The sequence below is a fragment of the Lucilia sericata genome, unplaced genomic scaffold (genome assembly GCF_015586225.1).
Source record: "Lucilia sericata isolate MDLA Ls3-8-SP2 unplaced genomic scaffold, ASM1558622v1 Contig000235F_arrow, whole genome shotgun sequence".
In the NCBI taxonomy this organism is placed as follows: Eukaryota; Metazoa; Arthropoda; class Insecta; order Diptera; family Calliphoridae; genus Lucilia; species Lucilia sericata.
This window is the reverse complement of record NW_023994262.1, coordinates 182501-207703: the sequence shown is the minus strand read 5'-3', so window position 1 is coordinate 207703 and position 25203 is coordinate 182501. Positions and strand designations below refer to the sequence as shown.

The following is a 25203-nucleotide window of genomic DNA, read 5'->3' as shown; positions in this document are numbered from 1 at the left end:
CGAGTACATCGTGTAACATCGTTTATTTTTGTCAGCTTGTTCTTCATTTTCTTTTTTGTATTTGAGCAATATATTCATTTTTAATAATACAACTAACAGTTTTGTTGATCGTGTATTCTATTTGTCTGAGATGCTTTACTGTTGACTGGAATTTATACTATAATTAGTCGTATTGTGCCTTCGCAAGTAAGTAGTAGCATTACTTCTGCTCGTACAACAATCAAAAAAAAAAAAAAAAAAAAAAAAAATTAAACAGTTTTTTTTATTACTTGCTTTATTCAAACAAAAATTCTAAGCAAATCAGTACGCTCTAGTCGATTCATAAAGTCAGATCGACACGCTTTATATATAAGTTTAGAGAAAACATAAAAATCCATCATTCTTCCCTCTTTTGTTGTTTTACTTTTTTTGTGCAAAAAGTTGGGGGTAGATGGGGTTTTTTTGAAAAAAAAAAAAAAATTTTTTATTTTTTTAATTTTTTGATTTTGTTAAAAGAAACTAACTTTATAAAGTAATTTTTAACGAAAATTTTAAAAAGTGTTAAAGTTTTTCTTTAAGTGTTTTAATGTTTTTTTATTTTAGGAGGTTATAAACATAATATTTTTTAATTAAAATCCGTGCGGGATCTGTAAGGAAACTAATATATACGTATACAAAATTGGGGTATCATGGAGCCCCTCTGGAAGCGGTAAGTTTTGAAAATATTTATCTTTTAATTGTTTAAAAATGTGTTGAAAATTTGTGCAAAGAATTTTTTTTAAGTGAAAAATTTAACTTTAATCTTCAAACTTAAATTTGGTAATTATGAAATATTTCGAAATTGTATGAATTTAGTTTTCAATCCCAAAAGTTTATGAAACAAAATTTTCCTACAAAACTTATTCTTTCAGAATTTATTAAATATAGACTTCATTTATTTTGAAAACATAATAAAATTTTATTTTTAATTCAAATTATTTAAAAATTTTTTCAATATTTTTTTTAATATTTTAATTTTCTTTTTAAATATTTTATTTTAATTCAAAATTATTTATTTTTGATTTCAATTCTGGACAATTTTTTTGCCTTTTTATGGTAAATTATTTAGTTATATTCAAAATTTTGAATATTTTTTGTTTGTTAAAATTACAAAAAATTAAATATTATTTTTGTATTTTTAAAAATATCATATTAAATTCGAAAAATTTGCAAACTTTTTAAAAAAAATTAAAGATTTTCATTCAAATTTTTTTTCATGTTGAATAATTTACAAATATTTGAAAGTTTAAATAATTTGTAAACAAATTTCTTACAATTATTTTCCCCATTTTTTTATAAATTAAAAAAAAAAAATATTATTTATAATTTTTAACAAAAGTAAAGTTTAAATATTTAACTTTAATAAAAATCTACTGCAGACTTTTAATAAAAATTTCATTTAAACAATTCCTAGGCTTGAAGAGTTTACAGATGTTGAGGATCGATGACGAACGATCACATAAACAGGGCCCAAATTATGGCCGATACGATATCGATCGAAATCTCCATTTAGATTCAAATGAGATTTCAATCGATATCGTATGCCATAATTTGGGCACAGAGTTTTTTCTTAACTTAGAAACATTTTGTTATTATAATGTTTAAACAATTCCAAACTTTTTTGTATTAAAAGCTATCAGCTAAACGATCAACTAAATCATTAAATATCATTTGAAAAAAAAACGCTTAAATATCAAATTGTCTCTTTTTAATATTCAATTGTTAATAAAAAATTTTCAAAATATATTGTCTCACCTTTGAACCGATTTCCTTTTCGATTTTATATTAAATCAAATAGAATTGTTTAGATATTTTAAATTTAAATGTGTGTTCTTTTTTGCAAACTCTTACTTTTCACTCTTTACTCAAATAAAGAGAAATTCTCTTAACAACTTTAACTCTCTATGTGGACTCTCTTAAATTGAAAAAAAGAACTCTTTAATTTGTCATTCTTTACGAAAAGGAGACTTACTCAAAAACTCTCTTGAATTAAAGAGTATTAAAAAAAAAACGAAAACTCTTAAAATATTTTCTCAAACTTTTCACTTAAAACAAACTGATCGAATCAAAATAAAATCTATATAAGTCATTTATATATTTAAATATTCGATATTTTTTTAATTTTATTTAATAAAATTTTCGATAAATTAGAATTTTAAATTTTTAATAAATTTATTTTTATACCCAACATCACCAATTATGTTCAGAGTTAATTAAGCTATGTCCGCCCGTCTGTCCGTATAATTTGTCATTGTTGTCAAACTACAGGACGCAATTTTTAAAATAATTCAATGAAATTTGTTACACTTAATATTTTTGACTCGGAAGACCTAACCCATTTTTCCGTAAACAGTCAAAATTTCAATAAAATAGATCATACTAAGATCACTCACTGAGATATGGTGCATACAAGTTCTCCTCATATTTTACACAGAAATACTTACATACATACATACACATGTATATCAAGATTCATATTTTACCCTAGACCTAGCATTATGCCCCTCCTTCAAAAATCAGTTTGTCGCCAATAAATAGCTTTAAAATATCGACATATATAGCTAAATGCATAAATGATTTATTGTAAGAAAATTGTGCAGCCAAACTCTGTAGTGGTTGGTCCACCATTAACTAAAGCTCTAATAAAGGACCTCTCTACCCAAAATCAAGCTAATCGTCATTTATTTCAAATTGGTATTAATTTTTTAATAAAATTCTAACCTAATATGTTTATAAGAAACTAGCTGAACCTGGTCCGCGTTTTCGGTCGTAATTTTAACCCATATTTCTCTTCATACAAGGATCTAAGAACTCTTACAATTTAGAAAAATTGGGTCCTGCGGTTTAGCTTCACAGAAACACATCCCACGACCCCGGAAAGGCACATTTGAAATTTTATCCTTTTAGTTACCGTAGTTTTGGACCTTATCGATTACGAACAAACATTACTTTTTTAGCTATATAGATAGATATATGAGGAAATACTTATATATATGGGGAATTTCATGTCAAATGACCCAACTCAAAAAATTTGATTTTGACGAAATTTGCACTAAGGTTAGTATTATTGGATAGTAGATCAGACACAATTTTTCAGCTCTATCGTTCAAGAACTGCCTTACATAGAGGGGGTCAAAGTTGGACATTTTGATCATACAGGGTTTAATTCCAATGAGTGTAACTTTTCACCTATTGGTTCTAGCAAAAATTGTCCAAAGGAGTTCAGATAGCTATTTCTTTATTCTTTCCAAAAGAAAGCTTATACAATTTCCTTGAAGGACTTTTAAGTCCCATAATGAGATGCGAATGGGATTTCTATCAAAAAAAAAAATATTTTTTAACTCAAGAATAAAATTTTTTCAATATTTGGCACTTAATTTTCCCCTATTTTTTCAAAATGGACTTTTTTGTTGTATATTTTTGCTCAAAAGTTAGCTAAGACCATTTCCTTTAAGTGCTTTGGGGCCACTTAGTGGGATGCAATTTTCTGAAGACAGCAGATATATTTGAAATTCAATTCCTCAATAATGCTATCCGATTTGATTTTGAAAAGTTTCCTATTTAAAAACAGCAAAATCGGTCCATAAATAACGAATATATAAGCGAAATATTATGTTCTTTCTTTCATTCTTGATAAATTTCTTTCAGAGAACTAATTAAACAAGTTTAGCCCAAAGACCTTCTTCATAATTATTTAAATCGGTTCAAAACTTCTTAACACAAAATTTTACATATATAAATCTAACATCAGGAAAGAAAATCTAATACATAGAAATAGAAATGGTACATAACTGACCATAGCTTCTATATAAAGTCCACTTGTGAAAATCGCTTAAATGTACATAACTTATGAACTAATAATGATATCGGGTCATATAATATATTACATTCCGACATTGTTATTAATTAATGAGTTATTAATATGGAAGCTATGACAAATAATTATGGGCCGATCCGGAAAAAATTTCGATAAATAATTCGTCCAACATATTAGTGTTAAATTTTATGACGTTATGTTAATCAATTATGTTCATTTAATTGATTTTCGGAAGAGGGTCTTATATGGGAGCTATGGTCAATTATGGATACCGGTTTTAGTTAGTAATACAACTTCTATTGATATTTTATATAATTTTGTGGTAATAGAGGGAATTATTAACAATAATAATACCATTTTGCGGGATTACTTAAATTTGTATAGGAGCTATATTAAATTTTGAACCGATTCTTATATGGTTGAAAACCGTGACAAAATTCGTTTAAATAGCTGAAAAAAGAATGTGAAAACTATTATGTGGTGGTTTAGAAATTTGCTCATATCTCCGTTATGTATGGACTTATTCCCAAAAGCATGTCTGATAGAATTATTGAAGTTTCGAATCTTGCAGATATCTGGAGTCTTCTCAAAACTGATTTCAACATCCACACGTTCAGACATGGCTAAATCGACTCCAGTATAAACATTTCTTTCAAAATATTAGAACTTTATCGGCATTATACGTTTTCACTGAAATTTATAGAGTTAAAATTGTATATTAGGCATATCCCTAAATATTCATAATTATTTTTTTTTCTTATAAATTTCAGGCTACTTTTTGCCGCTGTATTAGCTGGAGCGTTAGTGGGAATTAATGCTGTAAGTAGAAATACTAAATAATTTATTTTAAACCAAATTAAGAAAAACCCCCCATTTTGAAATAAATAAATTTTACCTGAATGAAATCCAACAAAACTTCGTTCCTAGTTATCTTATTAAAATGTAAAATACAATTCTAAAGCCATAACTCTAATTTTGTTAAGTTCAAATCCAAATAGTTAAAAAACTCACGTTTGTATTAATTTATTAAAGCAATTTTGGAAAACTGCCGATACTGGAGCTATCTATAACTCCGCCAAACATTATAGACCTGAAGTCGAAACTCCCAGAAATCCCATTGATGATAGTTATGCTGTAATTGATAGCGCTACAACCACCCGTACCGGTCAAGTACCCTCAAATTGTACTAGCGGTACAGTCGGTTGCATACCAAAATGTTTTGCTGAAAAAGGTAACCGTGGTCTTCAAGGTGCCATCGGTGCTCCCGGTCCCAAGGGTATGCCTGGTTATCCCGGTCCCGAAGGTCCTCCAGGTGACAAGGGTCAAAAGGGTGATCCCGGTCCAGAAGGTCCTCGTGGTCTTAAGGGTGAACGTGGTACAGCTGGTATTCCCGGTATGGCTGGTGTGCCCGGTATTCAGGGTATTGCTGGTAATCCCGGTGCCCCTGGTATTCCTGGTAAAGACGGTTGTGATGGTGAAAAAGGTTTACCTGGTGTTACCGGTCTCAGCGGTATGACTGGTCCTCGTGGTTATCCTGGTCAACCCGGTGCTAAGGGTGAAAAAGGTGAACCTGCTAAGGAAAATGGTGATTATGCTAAGGGTGAGAAGGGTGAACCTGGTTTTGCTGGTCGTTCTGGTAATCCTGGTCCCGAGGGTCCTATTGGTCCCAAGGGTGATCGTGGTGATACTGGTGCATATGGTCCTCCTGGTCAACGTGGTGACCGTGGTCAAAAGGGTGAAAAGGGTGCTCCCTGCTTTGCTCGTCCTCAACCCGGTAAGAAAGGTGAAAAGGGTCAAAAGGGTGAACCTGCTCGCAAACATAAATTGACTGGACAAGAAACGTACAGCGGCGAACGTGGTGAAAAGGGTGACAAAGGTGATACTGGCCCAGCTGGCATAAAGGGCGAAGTCGGTTTCCAAGGTGAACCTGGTCGTGATGGTATGAAAGGTGAAAAAGGTCTTCCTGGTCCTTCCGGTGATAGAGTAAGAAATTTTAAGAATTCTTCCTCGTCTTACATACTGATTTGCTGTATTTATTTAAATTTAGGGTCGTCAAGGTAGCTATGGTCCTCCTGGTCCTGCCGGTCAAAAGGGTGATCGTGGTGATACTGGTTTGAATGGCTTGCCTGGTAAACCCGGTCAAAAGGGTGAACCTGGTCGTCCCGGTCAACCTGGTGAACGTGGTCTTGTTGGTCCTCCTGGTCCCCCCGGTGGTGGCCGTGGTTCCCCTGGCGCTCCTGGTCCTAAAGGTCCTCGTGGTTACACTGGTGCTCCCGGTCCTAAAGGTTTGGATGGTTTTGATGGTCCTCCTGGTCCCCAAGGTTTGCCTGGTGCTAAAGGTGGTCCCGGTGTTCCTGGTCACAATGGTGTTGAAGGTCCTCCCGGTGAAAAGGGTGAGAAAGGTAATCCAGGTCGTGAAGGTTCAATGGGTCCTCAAGGCCCTACTGGTCACACTGGTCCACCAGGTCCTGAAAGGTCAAAAGGGTGAGGCTGGTCTTCCTGGCTATGGCGAAAGAGGCTTTAAGGGTGATGATGGTATTCCTGGGTAAATATTAACCTTATTCTTATGTTTGACTTTAATGCGTGATTGTTACAATGTTGTTTTAAAATTTAATTAGTATGCCAGGCGCAAAGGGTCAAAAGGGTGAACGCGGTTTCCCTGGTAATGTCGGTGCTCCTGGTGACTCCAAATTAGGTCGTCCTGGTACTCCTGGTCGTATTGGTGCCCCTGGTCAAAAGGGTGATGCCGGTCGTCCTGGTACCCCCGGTCAAAAAGGTGACATGGGTCCTAAAGGTGATATTGGTGGTAAATGCTCAAGCTGTCCTTATGGTCAAAAGGGTGACAAAGGTGAACGCGGTGTTGATGGCGCTCCTGGTCAACCTGGTCTTCGTGGTCCTCCTGGTGAACGTGGTTATCCTGGTGAACGCGGTGCTGATGGTATTGCCGGTCCTCCCGGTGCTCCTGGTGAAAAGGGTAAAGATGGTCTTCCTGGTGCCCCTGGTCCATATGGTCCCCCTGGTAAAGATGCTCTTATTGACTTGAACCAAATCGAAGCTGAGAAAGGTGACAAGGGTGAACGTGGTTATCCTGGTCCCGCTGGTCTTAAGGGTGAACGTGGTGAAAGAGGTGAACCCGGCAGAAACGGAGAAAAAGGTGAAATGGGAGCCAAGGGTGACAAAGGTTTTATGGGTCCTCCCGGCTCTGACGGTACTCCTGGTACTCCCGGTAGAGATGGTCTTGATGGTATTCCTGGTCAAAGCATTAAGGGTGACACTGGTCGTGCCGGTTTTGATGGTGCCAAGGGTGACAAAGGTTTCTCTGGACCCCAAGGTGAAAAGGGCGAACCTGGCTCCTGTGCTGTTGATATGCTTCAGTACCCGCTAAAGGCAACAAGGGTGATCGCGGTCTTCAAGGAATCCTGGCCCACAAGGTGTTCAAGGTATAAAGGGTGATGCTGGCAGACCTGGCGAGAAAGGTGAACGCGGTCCACAAGGTCCAGTAGGTCCAACTGGTGCTCGTGGTTTGACTGGTCCTCGTGGTGAAAAGGGTAACCAAGGTCCAATTGGTGCTCCTGGTAACCCCGGTAAAGATGGTTTCAATGGTCCTCCCGGTAGAACTGGTGCTCCTGGTCAAAAGGGTGAAATGGGTATTGCTGGTATTGGTCCTCGTGGTCCTCAAGGTCGTCCTGGTTTAACCCGGTGAGAAGGTGAACGTGGTCCCACTGGTAATTATGGTCCCCCCGGTAAAGACGGTCCTCCTGGTTATCCTGGTGACAAGGGTGATGCTGGTTATCCTGGTGCCCCTGGTATGCCTGGTGTTGATGGTGCCAAGGGTGATATGGGTCCAATTGGTCCCCCCGGTCCACAAGGTCCTCCCGGTATTCCTGGTGTTGATGGTGTACAAGGTCGTGATGGTGCAAAGGGTGAACCTGGTAATCCCGGTTTGGTCGGTATGCCTGGTTTGAAGGGTGAACGCGGTGCTCCTGGTAATGATGGTCCCAAAGGTTCCCCCGGTGTTACCGGTCAACCTGGTAAACGTGGTCCTCCTGGTCCAGCTGGTATTCCCGGTAAGTAATTTAAAGTTACATAAAGATTGGAAAACTATTTTAATTCATCATCCTAATTATGTTGTATATAGGTGCCAAGGGTGACAGAGGTGAACGTGGTTTAACTGGTAGGGATGGTTTGACTGGTCCTAGAGGTCCTCCTGGCCCTCCTGGTTTGATGGGTGTTAAGGGTGATTTAGGTCCAGTTGGTCCCCCCGGTGCTGACGGTATTCCCGGTCTTGATGGTGAAAAGGGTGATCGTGGTTTCACTGGTGAAATGGGTCCTCGTGGTGAACCTGGTGATGCTTCTGAAAAGGGTCAAAAGGGTGAACCTGGCGCACCTGGTCTACGCGGTGAAGATGGTCTTCCTGGCGCTCCTGGTATGCAAGGTGAAAAGGGTGTTGCTGGTATTGCTATGCACGGACGTCCCGGTCTTCCTGGTGAGAAGGGTGATCGTGGTCGTGATGGTATGAATGGACGTGATGGTGCCCAAGGTATGAGGGTGACCAAGGTTTGCCTGGTCTTATGGGAGCCAAGGGTGCTAAGGGTGAAATGGGTCTTCCTGGTGTTCCCGGAGCTCCTGGTATGGATGGTAAACCCGGTGAAGTCGGCGCTCCTGGTCCAGTTGGTTACATGGGTCTTAAGGGTGACAAGGGTGAACGTGGTTATTCCGGTATCAATGGTGCCAAGGGTGAAAGAGGTGAACCAGGTTTACCTGGTTTCGCTGGCGCTCCTGGTCCTAAGGGTGAACGTGGTTTGACTGGTCCCGCTGGTTTAGATGCTAAACCTTTCACCATCAGGGGTGACAAGGGTGAAATGGGTGAAGCTGGTTTAATTGGTTTGCCTGGTCCTATGGGTCTTAAGGGTAATCAAGGTGCACCTGGTTTCAATGGTCCTAAAGGTGATCGCGGTATGACTGGTCCACCTGGCGCTCCTGGTTTGAATGGTCTCCCCGGCATGAAGGGTGATATGGGTCCCAGAGGTGATGTTGGTGCTCCTGGTTTGACAATTAAGGGTGAAAAGGGTTTGCCTGGCCGTACTGGTAAAATGGACGTGAAGGTAAGTTTCAGGAAGTTTCGGCCCAATTAGCATTCCTAACGTTTATTTTTTTTAAGGTGCTCCTGGTCCTGCTGGTCTTAAGGGTGACAAGGGTTTGCCTGGTCTTCCAGGTACTCCTGGTGCCATGGTCCTCCTGGTGTTCCTGGTCCCCAAGGTCCTAAAGGTGATCGCGGTTTAGTAGGTCAACCTGGTAGAGATGGTCATGACGGTATGCCCGGTGTTCAAGGTATTAAGGGTGATATGGGTTATCCCGGTCCTAAGGGTGAAATGGGTCCTCCTGGCTTCCAAGGACAAAAGGGTGAAAGGGTGATTTAGGTTTCACTGGTGCCCCTGGTCTACCTGGTCGTGCTGGTATGAAGGGTGATATGGGTATGAGTGGTCTCGATGGCTTGCCTGGTCCTGTTGGCGCTCCCGGTGAAAAGGGTTATCCTGGTCCTGCTGGTATTAACGGTCGCGATGGTAAACCTGGTACTAAGGGTGATAAAGGTGAACCTGGTATGGTACCTCCTCCCGGTCCTAAAGGTGAACCTGGTTATCCTGGTAGAGACGGTCAAAAGGGTGAACGTGGTGCTCCTGGTCCTCGTGGTTTGATTGGCTTGCAAGGTGAACGCGGTGAAAAGGGTGATCAAGGTTTAATTGGTCTTACTGGTCCCACTGGACGTCCCGGTATGAAGGGTGATCAAGGTCTTCCTGGTCCCATGGGTCGCGAAGGTCTTCCCGGTGCTCTCGGTCCTAAGGGTGAACCTGGTGCCCCTTGCACTGCTGCCCAAGATTATCTTACCGGCATTTTATTGGTCAAACACAGTCAATCCGAAGAAGTACCACGTTGCGAACCTGGCCACATTGAATTGTGGACTGGTTATTCTCTCATGTACGTCGATGGTAACGATTATGCCCACAACCAAGATTTGGGTTCCCCCGGTTCTTGTGTACGTCGCTTCTCTACTCTGCCCGTACTCTCTTGCGGTGCCAACAATATTTGCAACTATGCCTCCAGAAACGATAAATCATTCTGGTTGACCACATCGGCACCTTTGCCAATGATGCCAGTTCCAGCTCAAGATGTCAGCAACTACATTTCTCGTTGTACCGTATGCGAGGCTCCATCAAATGTCATTTCCATTCACAGTCAATCTTTAGACATTCCAAGCTGTCCAAATGGTTGGGAAGGTCTCTGGATCGGTTACAGTTTCATGATGGTGAGTTTCTCATATCTCATATATCCGACAATTTGTGTATTTCTATTTAACGATATAATTTATATTTCAGCACACTGCCGCAGGTAATGGAGGTGGTGGTCAAGATATGTCCTCACCTGGTTCCTGCTTACAAGATTTCCGCACCACACCCTTCATTGAGTGTAACGGCGGCAAAGGTCACTGCCACTTCTACGAGACCATGTCCAGTTTCTGGATGGTCACTATGGAAGAATACCAACAATTCCAAAGACCCGCTATGGAGACCCTTAAGGCTGGCAATCTGCTACAAAAGGTCTCAAGATGTCAAGTTTGTATTAAGAACTCATCATAGAGATTCAACAACTAGCAGTTATAATACAAACATCTGTAGTTTTTTTTCTCCACTCCCCCACCATGCTCTCTTCCTACTTATTAATAAATTTTGTCTTCCTCTCGTGCTCCCTCTCTCCCAGTGTTTTAAGAAGTCCCAGTTAATGTATTTTTTATTCTCGTACTGCACACCAGTTGAAAGTTCAATTTAAACCGTTTCCTTAAATATATATAAATAAATAAAAAGTGAAGAAGAGATAAATTTAATTAAATGCAAGAAACAAAATAAGAAATAATTAATGTTTTATAATAATATTTACGTATACATAATAATAATTAATATTCTTATAAATATTAAGTAAACGAATACCAAAAATAATTAAAATTTGCTTATTTCCAAGCATTTTTTTTTTTAATAAAACTAAAATATGTGAAATAAAAAGAAAATTTAATCGAACAACAACAACAACAACATTCTCTTATCTGCCATTTAAACGAATTTATGAAATTCTTTTTTTAATATGTTTTTTGTAATAAATCTAATGTTTAGTGTTTAAACTTAAGTAACAACAAAAGAAAGATATACAATAAATAATAATAAAAAAAATTTAAAATAACTGATTTTTCACTAAAGGTTTTACACAAAAGAAATCAATTTTTTCCAAATCAACAAAACAATTCTACTCTTTTAAAAATTTCGAACTTATGGTCGAATTTTCGAACATGTCTTTAAAGGCTTATATTCTGAAAATCCATTAAAATTTTAAAAGTATTTTCGAAATCCTAATGTTTGAAACAAAGTATAACGTTTGAAATTTCAAAAGTTTGCTAATTGTTCTCAAATAGAACTAAAATTGTAGTTTTATGAATTTTCATAATTTTAAGAGATTTTGAAAATTTTCAAACCTAACTTAGAATTCGGTTTCGTATTTTCGAGCATCACTAATAAGTTAAAATTATGAAACAATGTATTTTTTTTTAATATTCTTGAATTTTTGGCATTTAATTTGAAGATTTTGAATATTATTTCAAAATTCATGAAAATTTTTAAAATCCTTAAGTTCGAAAATGCAAAAGTGTTTAAAATTATATTCAAATAATACCGAGAATATAATTTTATTAACCTTCATGTTTTAAAGAAAATTTTAAGAGTTTTCGAAAATTTTCGAATATAAGTTCGAATTTTCGAAAATCACTAAAAAACTTAAATTCTGATTACATAGAAAAATGTTTTATAAATCGTGCAAATTTTAAGAAAATCCGAATATTTTCGAATTCGAATTTTCGAACATTACTAAAACGTCTAAATTCCGATATGTTGAGAAATGCTTTAAATTAAAAATTATGAAAATTTCTAAATTTTCAAAATCTTTGAGTTCGAAATTAAAAAAGTTTCAAAGTTGGTCCCAAATTAAACTAAATTAGTATTTTATATAAATTCTCTGGAATTTTCAAACATTATTTTCTGAAACTCTAAATTTGAAAATTTAAAGAGATTTAGATAATTTTCTAACAAAACATTATCGAATTTAATTTCTTCCATTTTTAAAATCCTCAAATTCGAAATTGGTTTCAAATAAAACTAAAATAATATTTTTACAGATTTTCGAATTTAATTTTATGTTTTCGAAATTAAATTTTTTCGAAAATTTGAAAATTTATTTCAAAATTCTCCAGTTCGAAATTACAAAAAATTTAGAAAAAGTTCTCAAATAAAACTAAAAAAGTTTTATCAATCCTCATAATTTTTCGAACTTAACTTCGATTTATCGAATATAACTAAAAAGCTTAAATTCAGAAATTGCATTCAAATATTCTGAAAATTTAAAAAAAAACTCAAGATTAAGATGAGATGATCTTACCAGCCTTTAAATTCATAAATGTCAAGTTGAATTTAGTCCTTTCCTTCAAAAATACCATTCGTACCCTTTATTCGATATTCCTCTATTTAATTTTCTTTTATTATCTTTTATTTTCGATTTCGTTAACAAAAATCCAAAACAACATTTTAAACTTAATCCCATTATTTTAACTATTTATTTTACAAAAAAGGGTAAAATGATTTATAATGTTTAATACGTTTTAAAAATTACAGTTACAAGGAACAATAAAGGTTTGATAAGAAAAATTTAACTAAAAATGGGAGAAAACTGAAAAGTTACAAATCTTTAATGTTAAAACGTAAGTTTACACTTCCTTTACAACAGACACTAGGAAGAGGGTCTAAAGAAATATTTGCATTTAAACCTAAGTCTAAACATTAAAAAAAAATAAACAAAATACAATTTCTTTTGATAAATTTGCTGATGAAGTCTTAAAAATTGTTACAAATGTGCTGTTTTGCAAGCGCAGCTACAAGTTAATTATTATTTCACAAATTCGGGATTTTCTTGAATTTTATCGCCAAATTGCAGTTGATTGTCGATGATTTGGAAAAGCTCTTGGGGAGCGGGTATACGACCAGTTTGTAGTTTTGACCAAACAGGCACATCATTTAATGAAATCTCAAAGGCTCCGGAAGAAACCAACTAAAAAAAAAGATAAGCAAAGTAGTAATACAATTAAAAGATAGTTATAATTTTGTTATCACAAAGGTAAATAAATAGATAAGTGTTTTTTTTTTTTGTATAAACCCACCTGGCCTTCTAACATATTGCCTACGAAAAATATCATCATACAGGCATACAACTTATTGTCCAGCAAATGACGCCACCAGCTGGGAGTGGCTTGGCCAATAGCTCCAAATATATCAAAAGATGATACTATCACAACAATGAGTAAGATTTTCACAGCAAATATCAATTTCGAGAAATACATATTCATGCCGGGTGGATCATAATTGCCACCTGTCACTGAAATCTGTGGATATTTCTCTGATAGTATGTTAACATAATCCTCAAAAGCTTTGCGATAGCCACAGGAATAGCTGAAATTTTAAAAATGTTGTTCATTGTTTTTTTTTTAATTTTGTGTTTTGTGGTAAAAATTACCAATATAAGAAAGTCATGGTGGGTCCCCCAACATTTTGTCCAAACTTTGTTGTCGGTATTTCTTTTTCGGCCTCTACATTTATGCTGCCAATCAAGACAAAGGCTATGCATATGCAAAATGCCAGCGATATGTTGCGTCCTCCTAATAAGCCCATTATTTTGTAGATTTAATTTTTATTAAAGAGATTAAGAGGAAAAATTTCACCAAATGATTAAAAAAAAGCAATTTAATCAATCAATTACACGACTTTTTTTCTTTTAATGATATTTGACAATTAGTTGTCAAATTTTTTTCCTATTCATGTTAAGCAACAGAGTTGCAAAATTTTAGTACAAAATGTAGGGTTTTCATGTAGGAATTGTGAAATGTGTGTGGTATTAGGAAAGTTTTATATTTTTGCGATTTCTAGAGTTCATAAGTAATATAAAAAACTAAAACATACAAAAATGTAAAATAAAGTATTTAACAAAGTTTTTATAGAGTTTGTTATACATAATGATTAGCTTTTAATTTAAAATAACTTTTTTCGAAGTTTTTATATATCAGATATTTATGTACCGATTTTGTTTATATCAAAGATCTAGAAAACATGTCAAATGTAATTATTCTTGATTTATATCCTAATGATATCTTGGATCTTTAGAAAGTTCAAATGGCTTCGCTAAATCATCGCTATCTGTAATGGTTGGACTGGCTTATCTATAACTCACACAGACCATGATATTTCAAATAATATTTTTCGTTATTTGGGGACCTATTTTGCTGGTTTTAAATAGAAAACATGTCTAAAGCATATCTGGAAGATTGATCAAAAATGATTTGTACCCGAAGATATTAAGGGCTTACAGAAAACAAAAAACAGACCACAAATCGACACAAATCCATTACTTCCCTATTTATGTGTGCGACAGAACAAGTACATATATAGAAGCAATTGTACCCATAGAAGACTAACACAATTTTTAAACTACAAATTTATAAAATAATTTCTTTGTTTTTATTTAAATTAAAGTTTAAAATATGCTTAATTCTTTTGTGTGTTTCATATTTTTGTTTGCTGTTCGTTATTACAAAAGATTAGAAAATAAGAAAATAAGCCTTCAAGGCCTTAAGAAAATTTTGTTTTGCAAAAAATAAATGCATAAATTATTTGAAAACAATAGTATCAAGCATAGCACCCAAACATTGAACAATGTTATTTTGCATAACCTTATCAACTTTCTCCTCTAAATGACGTTTAGGATCCTGTTTGCCCACATTTTTAATGGCCAACTGTTCGGGAGTCATTTTCTCTTCATCCTCCAAGGCCTAAAAGTAACAAAAAATCCAAATTAATGTTTGTTTTATTTTTCCTTTTCAAAAGACAAAACATACCTTATTATAATTCTTAGCCAATTCCAACATTTCTTGTACTGTATTCTCATTTATCGAACAGTGTTCATTGTAATCCTCCAGAGTAAGACCATCCTTCCAGGATTTTTTGTGTAGATTCAATAACATTTTCTGTTCCAATTCATTTTTACGATAATTGATACTTATCGAGTAGTAATGGCGATTTAGACCATGTATCAAAGCCTGCACTGAAGGTTTTTGTAAATGGCCCAAATTGGAGGTGGTTTGTCGAGGCTCTTGACCCAATACCAACATATTGGGATTGATTAAACGGAAGGCATCTATAACAACTTTACCCTTAACCGATTGTATGGGATCTACTACTACGGCAACGGCTCTCTCGGATAAAGCCTCGAATGACTGTTGAGTATTTATATCGACACCGGATAACCAACAACCAAAACCAGGATGAGAGTGATACCAACCTACCACCATTTCGGGACGGCCAGTCTGTTTTAACATATCCAACATTTTGGCTTGAAATACAGGATCTACAGCTTCTACCGAAACACCGGTACCCGTCTGAGGCATAGCAAAGACATCAATGACTTGCACGGTATAATCATCGACAAATTCACCCAACATAAGGCCCATAACTTCCATGGGTACACCAGCACGACCATGTTTCAACATTTTCAATAGAGCCAAAGAGGAAATGTAAACTTGTTCAGCAGTATCCACTACAGGAGCATCAGTTGGTGGTGGAGCTTGAGGCATAGCGCCGCCCCAAACGTAATAAACGATCCATGCTAATAATTTGCATACGAATTTTTAGTTTTTTATCTTTATTATAATATTTCACACAAAACTTACCTTTTAATATGGTTTTTACTTAAAAAATTTGCAATAATTTTTTGCTGCTTCTTTTTCGAAACAACACAGCAGAATTTTTTTCTTCTTTCTTCTTTTAGTTTAGCTTGTTTTTTGACAGTTTGCAAATGTGCAAGTAATCAACAACGACGTCTGGCTGTGTAAACCCAGTAACAGGGTGCACTCATAAGGTGAAGTCAATTCAACAGCTGATCATTTTTTTTTATTTTGAGAGTTGCCAGAATTCATTCTAGGGATTCATTATATTTTTAGAGCAAAAAATTAATAAATAAATTTTATAATCATTTTAATCCGTAGTAAATTTATGCGAAATACTCAAAAATTGCACAAACTATTTGTCTTAAATATGCATCTATTTTATCAATTATAGGAAACTTTTTACTAATCAATTGAGAGTACAAACATCCACAATTGTAAATAAAATTATTAAAACTTGATTTTATCATAGATATCTTAATTTTTAACAACTTTCCATGGTAGTGGTTTGGTCACATTTCTATAAAGATCATTATATATTTCTTATACGACAATGGTAGAGATCTACACGGTATTATAAGTTCCCAATATTGACTGATAAAAAATAATATGTATATAATTTGTATTTTTGCTACTACATACTTACAATTTTATAATCTAATACTAATTTTTTGTTATTTTAATTGATAATTTATTTACTTTTTTAATAAGTAAATAATAAATAATATTCTATTTTTCAATTCATGTATAATTTTTAATAAATTTTATCTTATAATACATATTTACTTTACGTAAAGAGATTTTTGGGCATGTGGGATTGTTTTTTTCTAAGGTAAATTAAAAAAACACGGTAAATTTTTTGACAGAAGTATCTTATAGGGTTCTATAGTTGAAACGAAAAGTCGACTTTTCGACTTTTTGCATTTAGTTAAAAGTCGACTTTTCGACCTTTCGACTTTTTCCATTTTATGAAAAGTCGATTTTTCGACTTTTCGACCTTTTTCATTTATTTAAAAGTCGACTTTTAGACTTTTCGACTTTTAGTATTTTATAAATGGTCGACTTTTCGACTTTTCGACTTTTTCCGACTTTTCGACTTTTCGATTTTTTACGACTTTTTGACTATTTTCGACTTATTTCGACTTTTTTTCGACTTTTTTCGACTATTTTTTTATTTTTTTCGAGTTTTTCCGACTATTTTAGAGTTTTTGACCTCTTTTCCACTTTTTTTAAAATTTTCGACTATTTTCGACTTTTCGACTTTTTCCGACTTTTCGACTTTTTCCGACTTTTCGACTTTTTTTCGACTTTTTTCGACTCTTTTCGACTTTTATTTACAAAGTCGACATTTCGACTTTTTTCATAGACGATAGTCGATTTATTGACTTTTTTGGAACAAAATAGTCGACTTCGACTTTTCGACTTTTTTCGACAAAAAGTCGATTGTTCGATTATTCGAAAGTCGATTTATAGAACCCTAGTATCTTATCTACTTTTGTTGTTTTTGTAGAATTGACTTCACCTTATAAGTGCACCCTGCCCAGTAAAAGAAAAAAATGTCAATTTAGCATAAGAGTTGCTTAAAAAGGTATTTGTAAACAAATCAAATGGTAGTGGTTTATATTTTTAGCATCGATAAATAAAAATAACATAAATTAAGGGTATAATTAAACTAAATAAAATTAATTATTTATTGAATGATAAATAAATGTTGGAAATATAAATTTTTAAGTGAATTTTGTGTAAAATGTCTATTTTACGAAAGCGTAGGCGTAAAAATGTATATGGTTGTTTGTGTGTTTTGTAATTTACCATGGTTGTTTTATAATGTAAATATATTACCGTTATAATTTCTATATGTCAAACCAAGCTATAATTAATATATCTTGCCTACCCTGTGATCTTGTGTCAAACATTAGGGGGGGAAAATTAAGGATTGTTGTTGTAAAAATGCATTGTAATAGATATTTGGAAAATTTAACAAGAATTTAAAGAGTTTTGAATGTTTTTATGGACTTTTTAATGTTTTCGAGGGATACAAATTAAAAAAACTTATTTTGCAGTGATGTAAATGTGTGACTTAAAAAAAAAAACATCAAACACCGCTGACTTTTCTTCATGGAATGGATCTTTGGAAGATCTTTAAGAAAATGAATTCTGGGTAAGTTTAATGTTTAAAATACATAATACTATAAGTAGCACATACTGAGCTGTCTAGTTTAGCAGTATGAACACTTCATCATCTTTAAAAATGTTACGGGTCATTGCCAGCTAGTCTTAGGTAGATTAAAAAAATGCTCCCTGAAATGATGTGCGAAGAGTAGCTTTAGCACTCTATAAGCCAATCAGCCAAACTTAAAATTGCTGTAAATAAATGCTTCTCCTTCATATCCTGCAATAAGTTGATGGATTTTTACCTCTTATCTATGTTAATAGTTGGCTTTGTTTACAGTACGTTTCTTGTTCAGATTGGCTAAGTTGTTGTTGTAATAGATTGGCGGTGATTGGACGTGCATCCCTGGGCAAAAAATTATAACAATTTTCAAAAAGCCTTTTAGTTATGTTCGCAATTTTAAAGGTTTATATTCGAAAAAATGTTTAAAGCTTTTATTTTTGAAGTAATTTTAGTTATTTAATTATTATTTTTATTTTTCCAATTTCAAAATTAATTCGATTATGTTCACGATGAATTCTCTTTTACAAATTTAAAACATTCATTATGTAATAGCAATTCTAAATATTTAGCACGAAATACTGCTAATCCAATTGTTAAAATCTTCATTCGCTCTAAAACATATTTTGTATAAACTCCCTGCGAAATAAATTAACTAACTACACCTTCTCTAAATTACAACAGTACAAAATGTTTATGTACATTTACTTGCTAGTACTTGCATATACATAAAAACAACAACAAAAAACTCAATTTAAACTAAAGCAAAGTTCATGCTTAAATAATTCACTTTTAAACTATTTACCACAAGTTATTGGAATTTCAATTGTTTAACGTTTAAACCAGAGTTTACCAAATCGAAAATATAAATTTACTTATTTAAAATGTTTATTATTTTCCTTATACAAAGCATTGAGAAATTCTGTTTCCTACCATACATCTTCTCACTTTTTGTTTTTCATTATTATTAGTTTTTCTTTACGTTGAGGCAGACGATTTTCTTGCTGATAACTTTTTAACTTAAAAACATAGAAGTAGGAGGAGTACACGTATCACTACAAGCTTGTTTTAACTTTAACATTTTTTGAAAAGTATATATTTTGCGGTTGTATAGCGTAACGTATGTAATTTCGAAAATAAAGTACTAACAACAATGCAAAAACGAAAAAAAAAAAAAATCGAAAATAAATTTGAAATAGAAAAAATAAAACAAAAACCGTAAGTGAAGGGAATAAACTTATGAGATTTATTTTATTGTGATTAAAGCAAATTAAGTACATTTTAGTGTGTACTTTAAATGTGCTAAATTTGGTGCATGATCTAAGCACACCCATTTCGAATTTAAAATCTGGTAAGTTCTTTTATTTCATGTTTTGAAAATTACTTTTGTTTGTGAAAGGTTTGTTAAATAACATTTATAATTGGAATTGATTGAAGATAGATAGATAGATATAAAGATAGAAAGATAGATAGATAGATAGATAGATAGATAGATAGATAGATAGATAGATAGATAGATGGATAGATAGATAGATAGATAGATAGATAGATAGATAGATAGATAGATAGATAGATAGATAGATAGATAGATAGATAGATAAATAGATAGATAGATAGATAGATAGATAGATAGATAGATAGATAGATAGATAGATAGATAGATAGATAGATAGATAGATAGATAGATAGATAGATAGATAGATAGATAGATAGATAGATAGATAGATAGATAGATAGATAGATAGATAGATAGATAGATAGATAGATAGATAGATAGATAGATAGATAGATATAAAGATAGAAAGATAGATAGATAGATAGATAGATAGATAGATAGATAGATAGATAGATAGATAGATAGATAGATAGATAGATAGATAGATAGATAGATAGATAGATAGATAGATATAAAGATAGAAAGATAGATAGATAGACAGATAGATAGATAGATAGATAGATAGATAGATAGATAGATAGATAGATAGATAGATAGATAGATAGATAGATAGATAGATAGATAGATAGATAGATAGATAGATAGATAGGTAGATCCATCAATCTTATAAAATTATAGAAAATATAGATGCTGAATTTTAAATTCGCTTTCTAAGAGTACTTGGAATATAATTATTTAAATATATTTGGAATAGGAAAACTTATATACATGCAATTCTCACCAAGGTGAAGGGTATAATTAAAGTGACATAATTCCAAATAGAGTCAATTGTCCAATTACTATACATACATATCTCATTTCTTTGAAGCCATTAAATCATATCATTTCCCCTAGTAAACAAAATCAGTGTGGCTAAGGAAGTGCTGATTGCTATCTGTGCTAATTTTTTTAAAAAGATTTTAAACCAGTTAACACAATTTATCTTCGCCTTTTAAATTTGCCCAAAATCATCGTAGTACCTCAATAAACATTAATTTTTATTGGTATTTTTATTAAGATTTCAAATATATCTTTAACGAGTTTAGGAAACTGCAAAAACTAAAATAAATTAAACGAAATAAAATGCAGCAATTTTATTTCGGCTTAATCTTTTTAGTACCCGGTTTTATAGGTCATTTACATTATACATTTAACAAATTTAAACTACTGCTCTCTTAAACTATCTGTTAGTTAGTGTTCTCATGCTCTCTCTCTACGGCTTAATTTTTAGATTGTTTTTGTTTTAATAATTCATTCGTCAGCTAGTATTTACTACATTATTACAGTCTAGTCCCCTTCGTTAGTTTTTTCATTTATATTTTGGTTCATTATTACCAAAAGTCACATATTAATGATGTTATTTTTTCTAGTTGGTTTTTATTTTTTTTTAAACTTTAGTTTAAACTCTAAAGAGAATTCTTTTTAACAATTGTTATTGTTTTTAAAATGGTACATTATAAAAATTATTAGAGTTAATTTTTATGTTATTATTGTTGCTGTTGTCTTTGTAGTTTCTACTTCTTGACTTGTTGCGTTTGTTGTAGTTGTTTTTATTATTATTTTATACAACATTAACAAAAGTTTTATACATTTTGTTTGTTAATAATGAATGGGAATCGCTTGAATGCTAAAAACGATTGTGGCCAACTTTCAGTTGCATTTTGTTTCTTGTTCAAGTGTGTTGAATACAAATATAAATAAAAAAAAAAAAAACTTAAATTTATTTCTTTTTAGTTTTATTTATTCTAAAGATACATTAAATATTTGAAAATTTCTTAACAAAAAAAAAAATAATTATTTAATACTTTTAAATGTTTTTTTTTAAAGTTCTAAAAATAAACAAAAAATTTTAAGTTTTCATAAAAAATTATCTTTTTAAATTTTGAAAACTCTTAAAAAAAGAAAGAACAAAAACTTTTTTAATTAAATTCTAAAATATTTATTTTTTTAACCATTTTTATATGGTTTATAATTTTATTTAGGAAAAACTATAAATCTAACTACAAAACTAAATTCAAGGTAAGTTTTAAAAATTTGCAAATTTAGTTTTATTTATAAAATTTGAAATTAACCGTCTTTTTAACCAGATTAGTCCAACATTTGATTGTGAAATAAAAATGTTTGTAATTGAAACCCATTACATTTTTAAGTCGGCCTGTAAGCTAGACTGCCTGACTGTCTGTCAGTTTCACTAACAATATGAAAGCTGTCTGTCTGTCTGTTTGGTTTACGAAGTATATTGTGGTTGCGTGAGGCATACCGCAAATATTATTTACGAAATATCCATGTTCGACGCCTTTACGTTGCTATTTGGTTGCATTTACAGTACAGGGTGTTGAAAATAAGAAATATGAATATTATATTAGAGTAACTGGTCTTAAAAGTGTTGCCGATTTAATAAATATGTTTACGTTATGTAACCAAGATCCTCTTTAGCACACAATGGGTAGGATTGTAAGATATTGTAATATACAGGTTTGGAATGTTCTTGAATTCCTGTCAATAAGACAACTAAACGATTATTGATTTTGTCTGTCTGCTTGTACGACATAGAGCTATCGGTCTTGGGACCCACAAAATTGTATACATGCTTGATCCAATATACTCTGGATTTAAGTCGTACTAGTTTTGTCAAAGGAAGTAAGCTTAACATTTCCACAAATATTTCCTGTTGATAAGATTTGTTTGAACGATATGGCACAAAACAATTTCGAACAAAATGTCTGACCAGTTGAAATACAACAGACCTTAAAAGAGAGGATATAGCGAAGTGAAGACAAACAAGAAGTAAATTGTTTGGAAAAAAGAAATGCACCGAGCCCATTTATTGGACAATAAACATTATTTGCTATTCCCTAAAGATACATTGGGGAAAAATATGGTTCTTATGTTGACTCCTAATTTCTTCATTAGTGCGAGTCAATATTAGGACTCAGAGAGGCAAAAGACTTCATAACGCTGACAAAGGGTAAATAACAAAAGCTTTTGCCCCTTAACAAGATAATTAACGCGACTATATAACGGATAATTTGGACTTAGATATCACCAGGACATTCTTGGCAAAAATGAGATGGGATTCTGTAGATTCTTTGAATTGTATTAGGGCCGGCACATTTTTATCGCCTAATGAAATATTGAATCTCTCCATCGACTAGAACATTAAGATTTATACGAGAACTTAACCACCAATGGTGAACCAAAGGGCTGCACAAATGAGTAAGTGACCCCTCTATTGCCCTAACGAATGTTACTATTGCGATATAAAACAAATTTCAGACTAGATGTCTAACTCTCAAGCTTTAGTATACCTTAAAGACGAAGTTGTTGACCGAATTGTGTCATAATCGACAACGAGAAGCAAAAGTTGATTTCGCATCCTGAAAATTAATAGTATACTGAGCTAAGATTGAAGCTCATTTTGAGTAGTATATGGGACTAGGTTGATAACCCAAATTAGGGAGCTTCTTTCCTAGCTCAATTAAAGTTTAAATTAAACAATATACACAGTTGCAACTGCAGGTCATATTGAACTCTTTAACTCTACTTATTCGACCATTATCATGGTTTTTGCTAAAGTCAAATGATTTGTATTGTATTACTCTGCTTTAAATTTTAAAAACCATTTCACAGAAAGGCCATAAGTTCACACAAAGAAAGGAGAAATTTCTGTAAAATATATTACGACTATATTTGGTTGATGTCATCTTAAAAGAAAAAAAAACAAACTCATTGCGAATTTGTATTTAATATGCTAAATGAGTTTCGCTCTTTTTTTAAAAAAAAAACTTAAGACGTCGAGGTCTAAAAAAATAATAAATTCTATACACATTTTCTTGAAAAAAATGTGTTGTTTTCTGTGCAGATTTATGAGTTTATTTAAAACTATTATTAAAATATAAATAAAATAGCTACTATCGGTGAATACGCATAGTGTAAATATTGGCAAAATGTAAACTTTGAAATAATAACAATAATAAGTTTTAAGGTTCAATTATCTGCAGTCTTGGCGAGAGTAATTACATTAAGTAATTCATTTTAAGTACTTGCTTGTCGTTTCCACGATAATTGGAATTGGCAGCGGAAGTTTTTTCTCAAGGAAGAGCTTCCAACTATAGCGAAACTGTTACAGTAGCATAATTGCAATATATTGTAATTACAAGTAATTGTAATACAAAATATTCCAATTACAATTATATAATTCAAGAGGAGTAATAGTAATGGAAGCAAAAATTTAATAATTACTTTCAAAATTACAATTACAAGCCATTGTAATTGGTAAAACTTTAATTACTTCCAAAGTAATGTAATTAGCATCACCCAGGTTCGATTATCTGTGATTTTCGTTAGTACCGAAATCAGAAGATCCCTGTAACTTGCCTCCTTAACCAGATCTAAAAGTAGTCAATAAACATCTGATAAATATAAAGGTTTGAGTCGACAATAAGAATAGAGTGATTGAGTCTAGTGTCTCTGCCATCTTACCAAGTCTAGAAGAAGTCGTTTGAAATTATTCAGAAAGTTTTTTTCATGTTTTCTTAAACATCGAATTTGGGATTGGAAATATAAAGTTTTGAGTCTGTTTTATCGACAATAAGAAGAGAGTCATTGAGTCTAGTGTCTCTGCCAACTTACCAAATCTAGAAGAAGTCGTTGATAAGAAGAGAGTGATTGAAGAAGTCGTTTGAAATTATTCAGAAAGTTTTTTTTTCATGTTTTTTAAAGATATGATTTGGACTTGGAACTATAAAGGTTTAAGTTTATACTATCAACAATAAGAAAAAAGTGATGGTCGTTATGAAGCCAAATCAAGCGATCCGTGTACATTCGTCACTTTTGTCAAATATGTTATAGTGTGAACATAGCAAAAGTTTGATTTGTTTTGTTTGCTGGGTATAAACCATTAACAACTGTTATGGTAATTCCTTTTAAAAGCTAAATCTTGTCTGGGAATTTTTTTGTTTTAAGCGGATAAAAATGCTGCAATCGAATAATTGCAAACATTACTTTAGATAAATATTTGCAACGGTAAATTTGTAAATTTAGCGGATTATAATCGATTAAAATTCGCTTATAATTTAATTTAGTTTTTTAACTGTTTTTTTTTAATTTTATTTTTATCATTGTTATTTCGATTCCCATGACTTATAAATAGAGATTGTACATGACTGAGTTACTGACTGACTGGCTGATTTTTTTTTTTTTCAAACAATAGACTTTTGTGTTTAAACTGCGATTTTAACATTTTAGCAACGGAAATGTAAAAAAATTGGGTCAAGAATTGAAATTATAAAAATTTAATAAAGACTTTTTTATGAATTATTAATAATTAGATAAATAAAGGTTAGATTGAAAATAAACAAATTAAAAAAGATCTTTGACTTTATTTAAAAGATTTTTGTCTTTTTTACACATTTCTTTTTTAAATTTCTTTAAACATTTAAATTTCTCAAAATAATTGATGTGTTATGGAAAAAAAGATTTTAATTATTAGAAACTTGATTATAATGATTGCCACAACCACAACAATAATGATGTGAAAATGATGTTTGCATATTGTCTATTTGAAATCTGTAGAAAATATCTCAACGACAAGATATTTTTTTTTCAGTAAATTACAAATTTCACTTTAAATAAGTTTTTTCTTAAATTATGCATTGTTCACTGTTATAATTATTTTAACAGCTCCCTATACAACAGATACAAATTTTTGCATATGACCCACTCACTATTTGCAAGAAAACGGCTGACAAATACTGCAAAAAATCAAAATAAATTAAAATACCAAAAGAAAAAGGTGAAAAATCTCATTATGTAGGCGTTTGGCTGTTTCTTGTGTCTGGCAGACGACTCACTGACTGTCTTTAATCAAGATGTTACGTTGAAAATTTAACATTCATATGTTGTACAAAGCAAAAACTGCAACTTCTCCATCCAAATACATACAAAAAGATACCATC

The 25203-nt window shown here is 32.5% G+C and overlaps 4 protein-coding genes across 7 annotated transcripts in view; 2 read left to right on the top strand and 2 right to left on the bottom strand.

Moving 5' to 3' along the window:
* Window positions 1-247: 247 nt before the first annotated feature.
* Window positions 248-10494, top strand: LOC119602510 (collagen alpha-1(IV) chain). The gene is given in 16 exon segments (XM_037954077.1): window positions 248-511; window positions 583-688; window positions 4606-4654; window positions 4868-5818; window positions 5883-6308; window positions 6310-6380; window positions 6454-7205; window positions 7208-7249; window positions 7252-7902; window positions 7974-8375; window positions 8378-8923; window positions 8926-8940; window positions 8997-9062; window positions 9065-9238; window positions 9241-10139; window positions 10210-10494. Coding segments are annotated over 15 exon segments (5325 nt in total). The 5' UTR covers window positions 248-511; window positions 583-668; the 3' UTR covers window positions 10471-10494.
* A 1960-nt stretch (window positions 10495-12454) lies between these two features.
* LOC119602511 (thioredoxin reductase-like selenoprotein T homolog CG3887) lies at window positions 12455-13734 on the bottom strand. Its single transcript, XM_037954078.1, has 3 exons — window positions 13439-13734; window positions 13086-13374; window positions 12455-12976 (listed from the first exon to the last, which is right to left on the bottom strand). The coding sequence occupies exons 1-3, from the start codon at window positions 13591-13593 to the stop codon at window positions 12815-12817; spliced, it is 606 nt and encodes a 201-aa protein (XP_037810006.1). The 5' UTR covers window positions 13594-13734; the 3' UTR covers window positions 12455-12814.
* A 679-nt stretch (window positions 13735-14413) lies between these two features.
* On the bottom strand, window positions 14414-15579 carry LOC119602507 (26S proteasome non-ATPase regulatory subunit 14). The gene is given in 3 exon segments (XM_037954072.1): window positions 14414-14747; window positions 14814-15557; window positions 15559-15579. Coding segments are annotated over 3 exon segments (927 nt in total). The 3' UTR covers window positions 14414-14585.
* A 2020-nt stretch (window positions 15580-17599) lies between these two features.
* The window catches only part of LOC119602498 (serine-rich adhesin for platelets), a 55297-nt gene continuing 47693 nt past the window's right edge, over window positions 17600-25203 (top strand). For 2 of the 4 annotated variants that reach the window (XM_037954050.1, XM_037954047.1), the window contains exon 1: window positions 17601-17799. The gene's annotated coding sequence lies outside the window, so the exon portion shown is untranslated. Of the gene's footprint in view, window positions 17800-21034; window positions 21266-25203 lie in introns of those variants that run through there. The other 2 variants (XM_037954051.1, XM_037954048.1) reach the window with 2 other exon arrangements.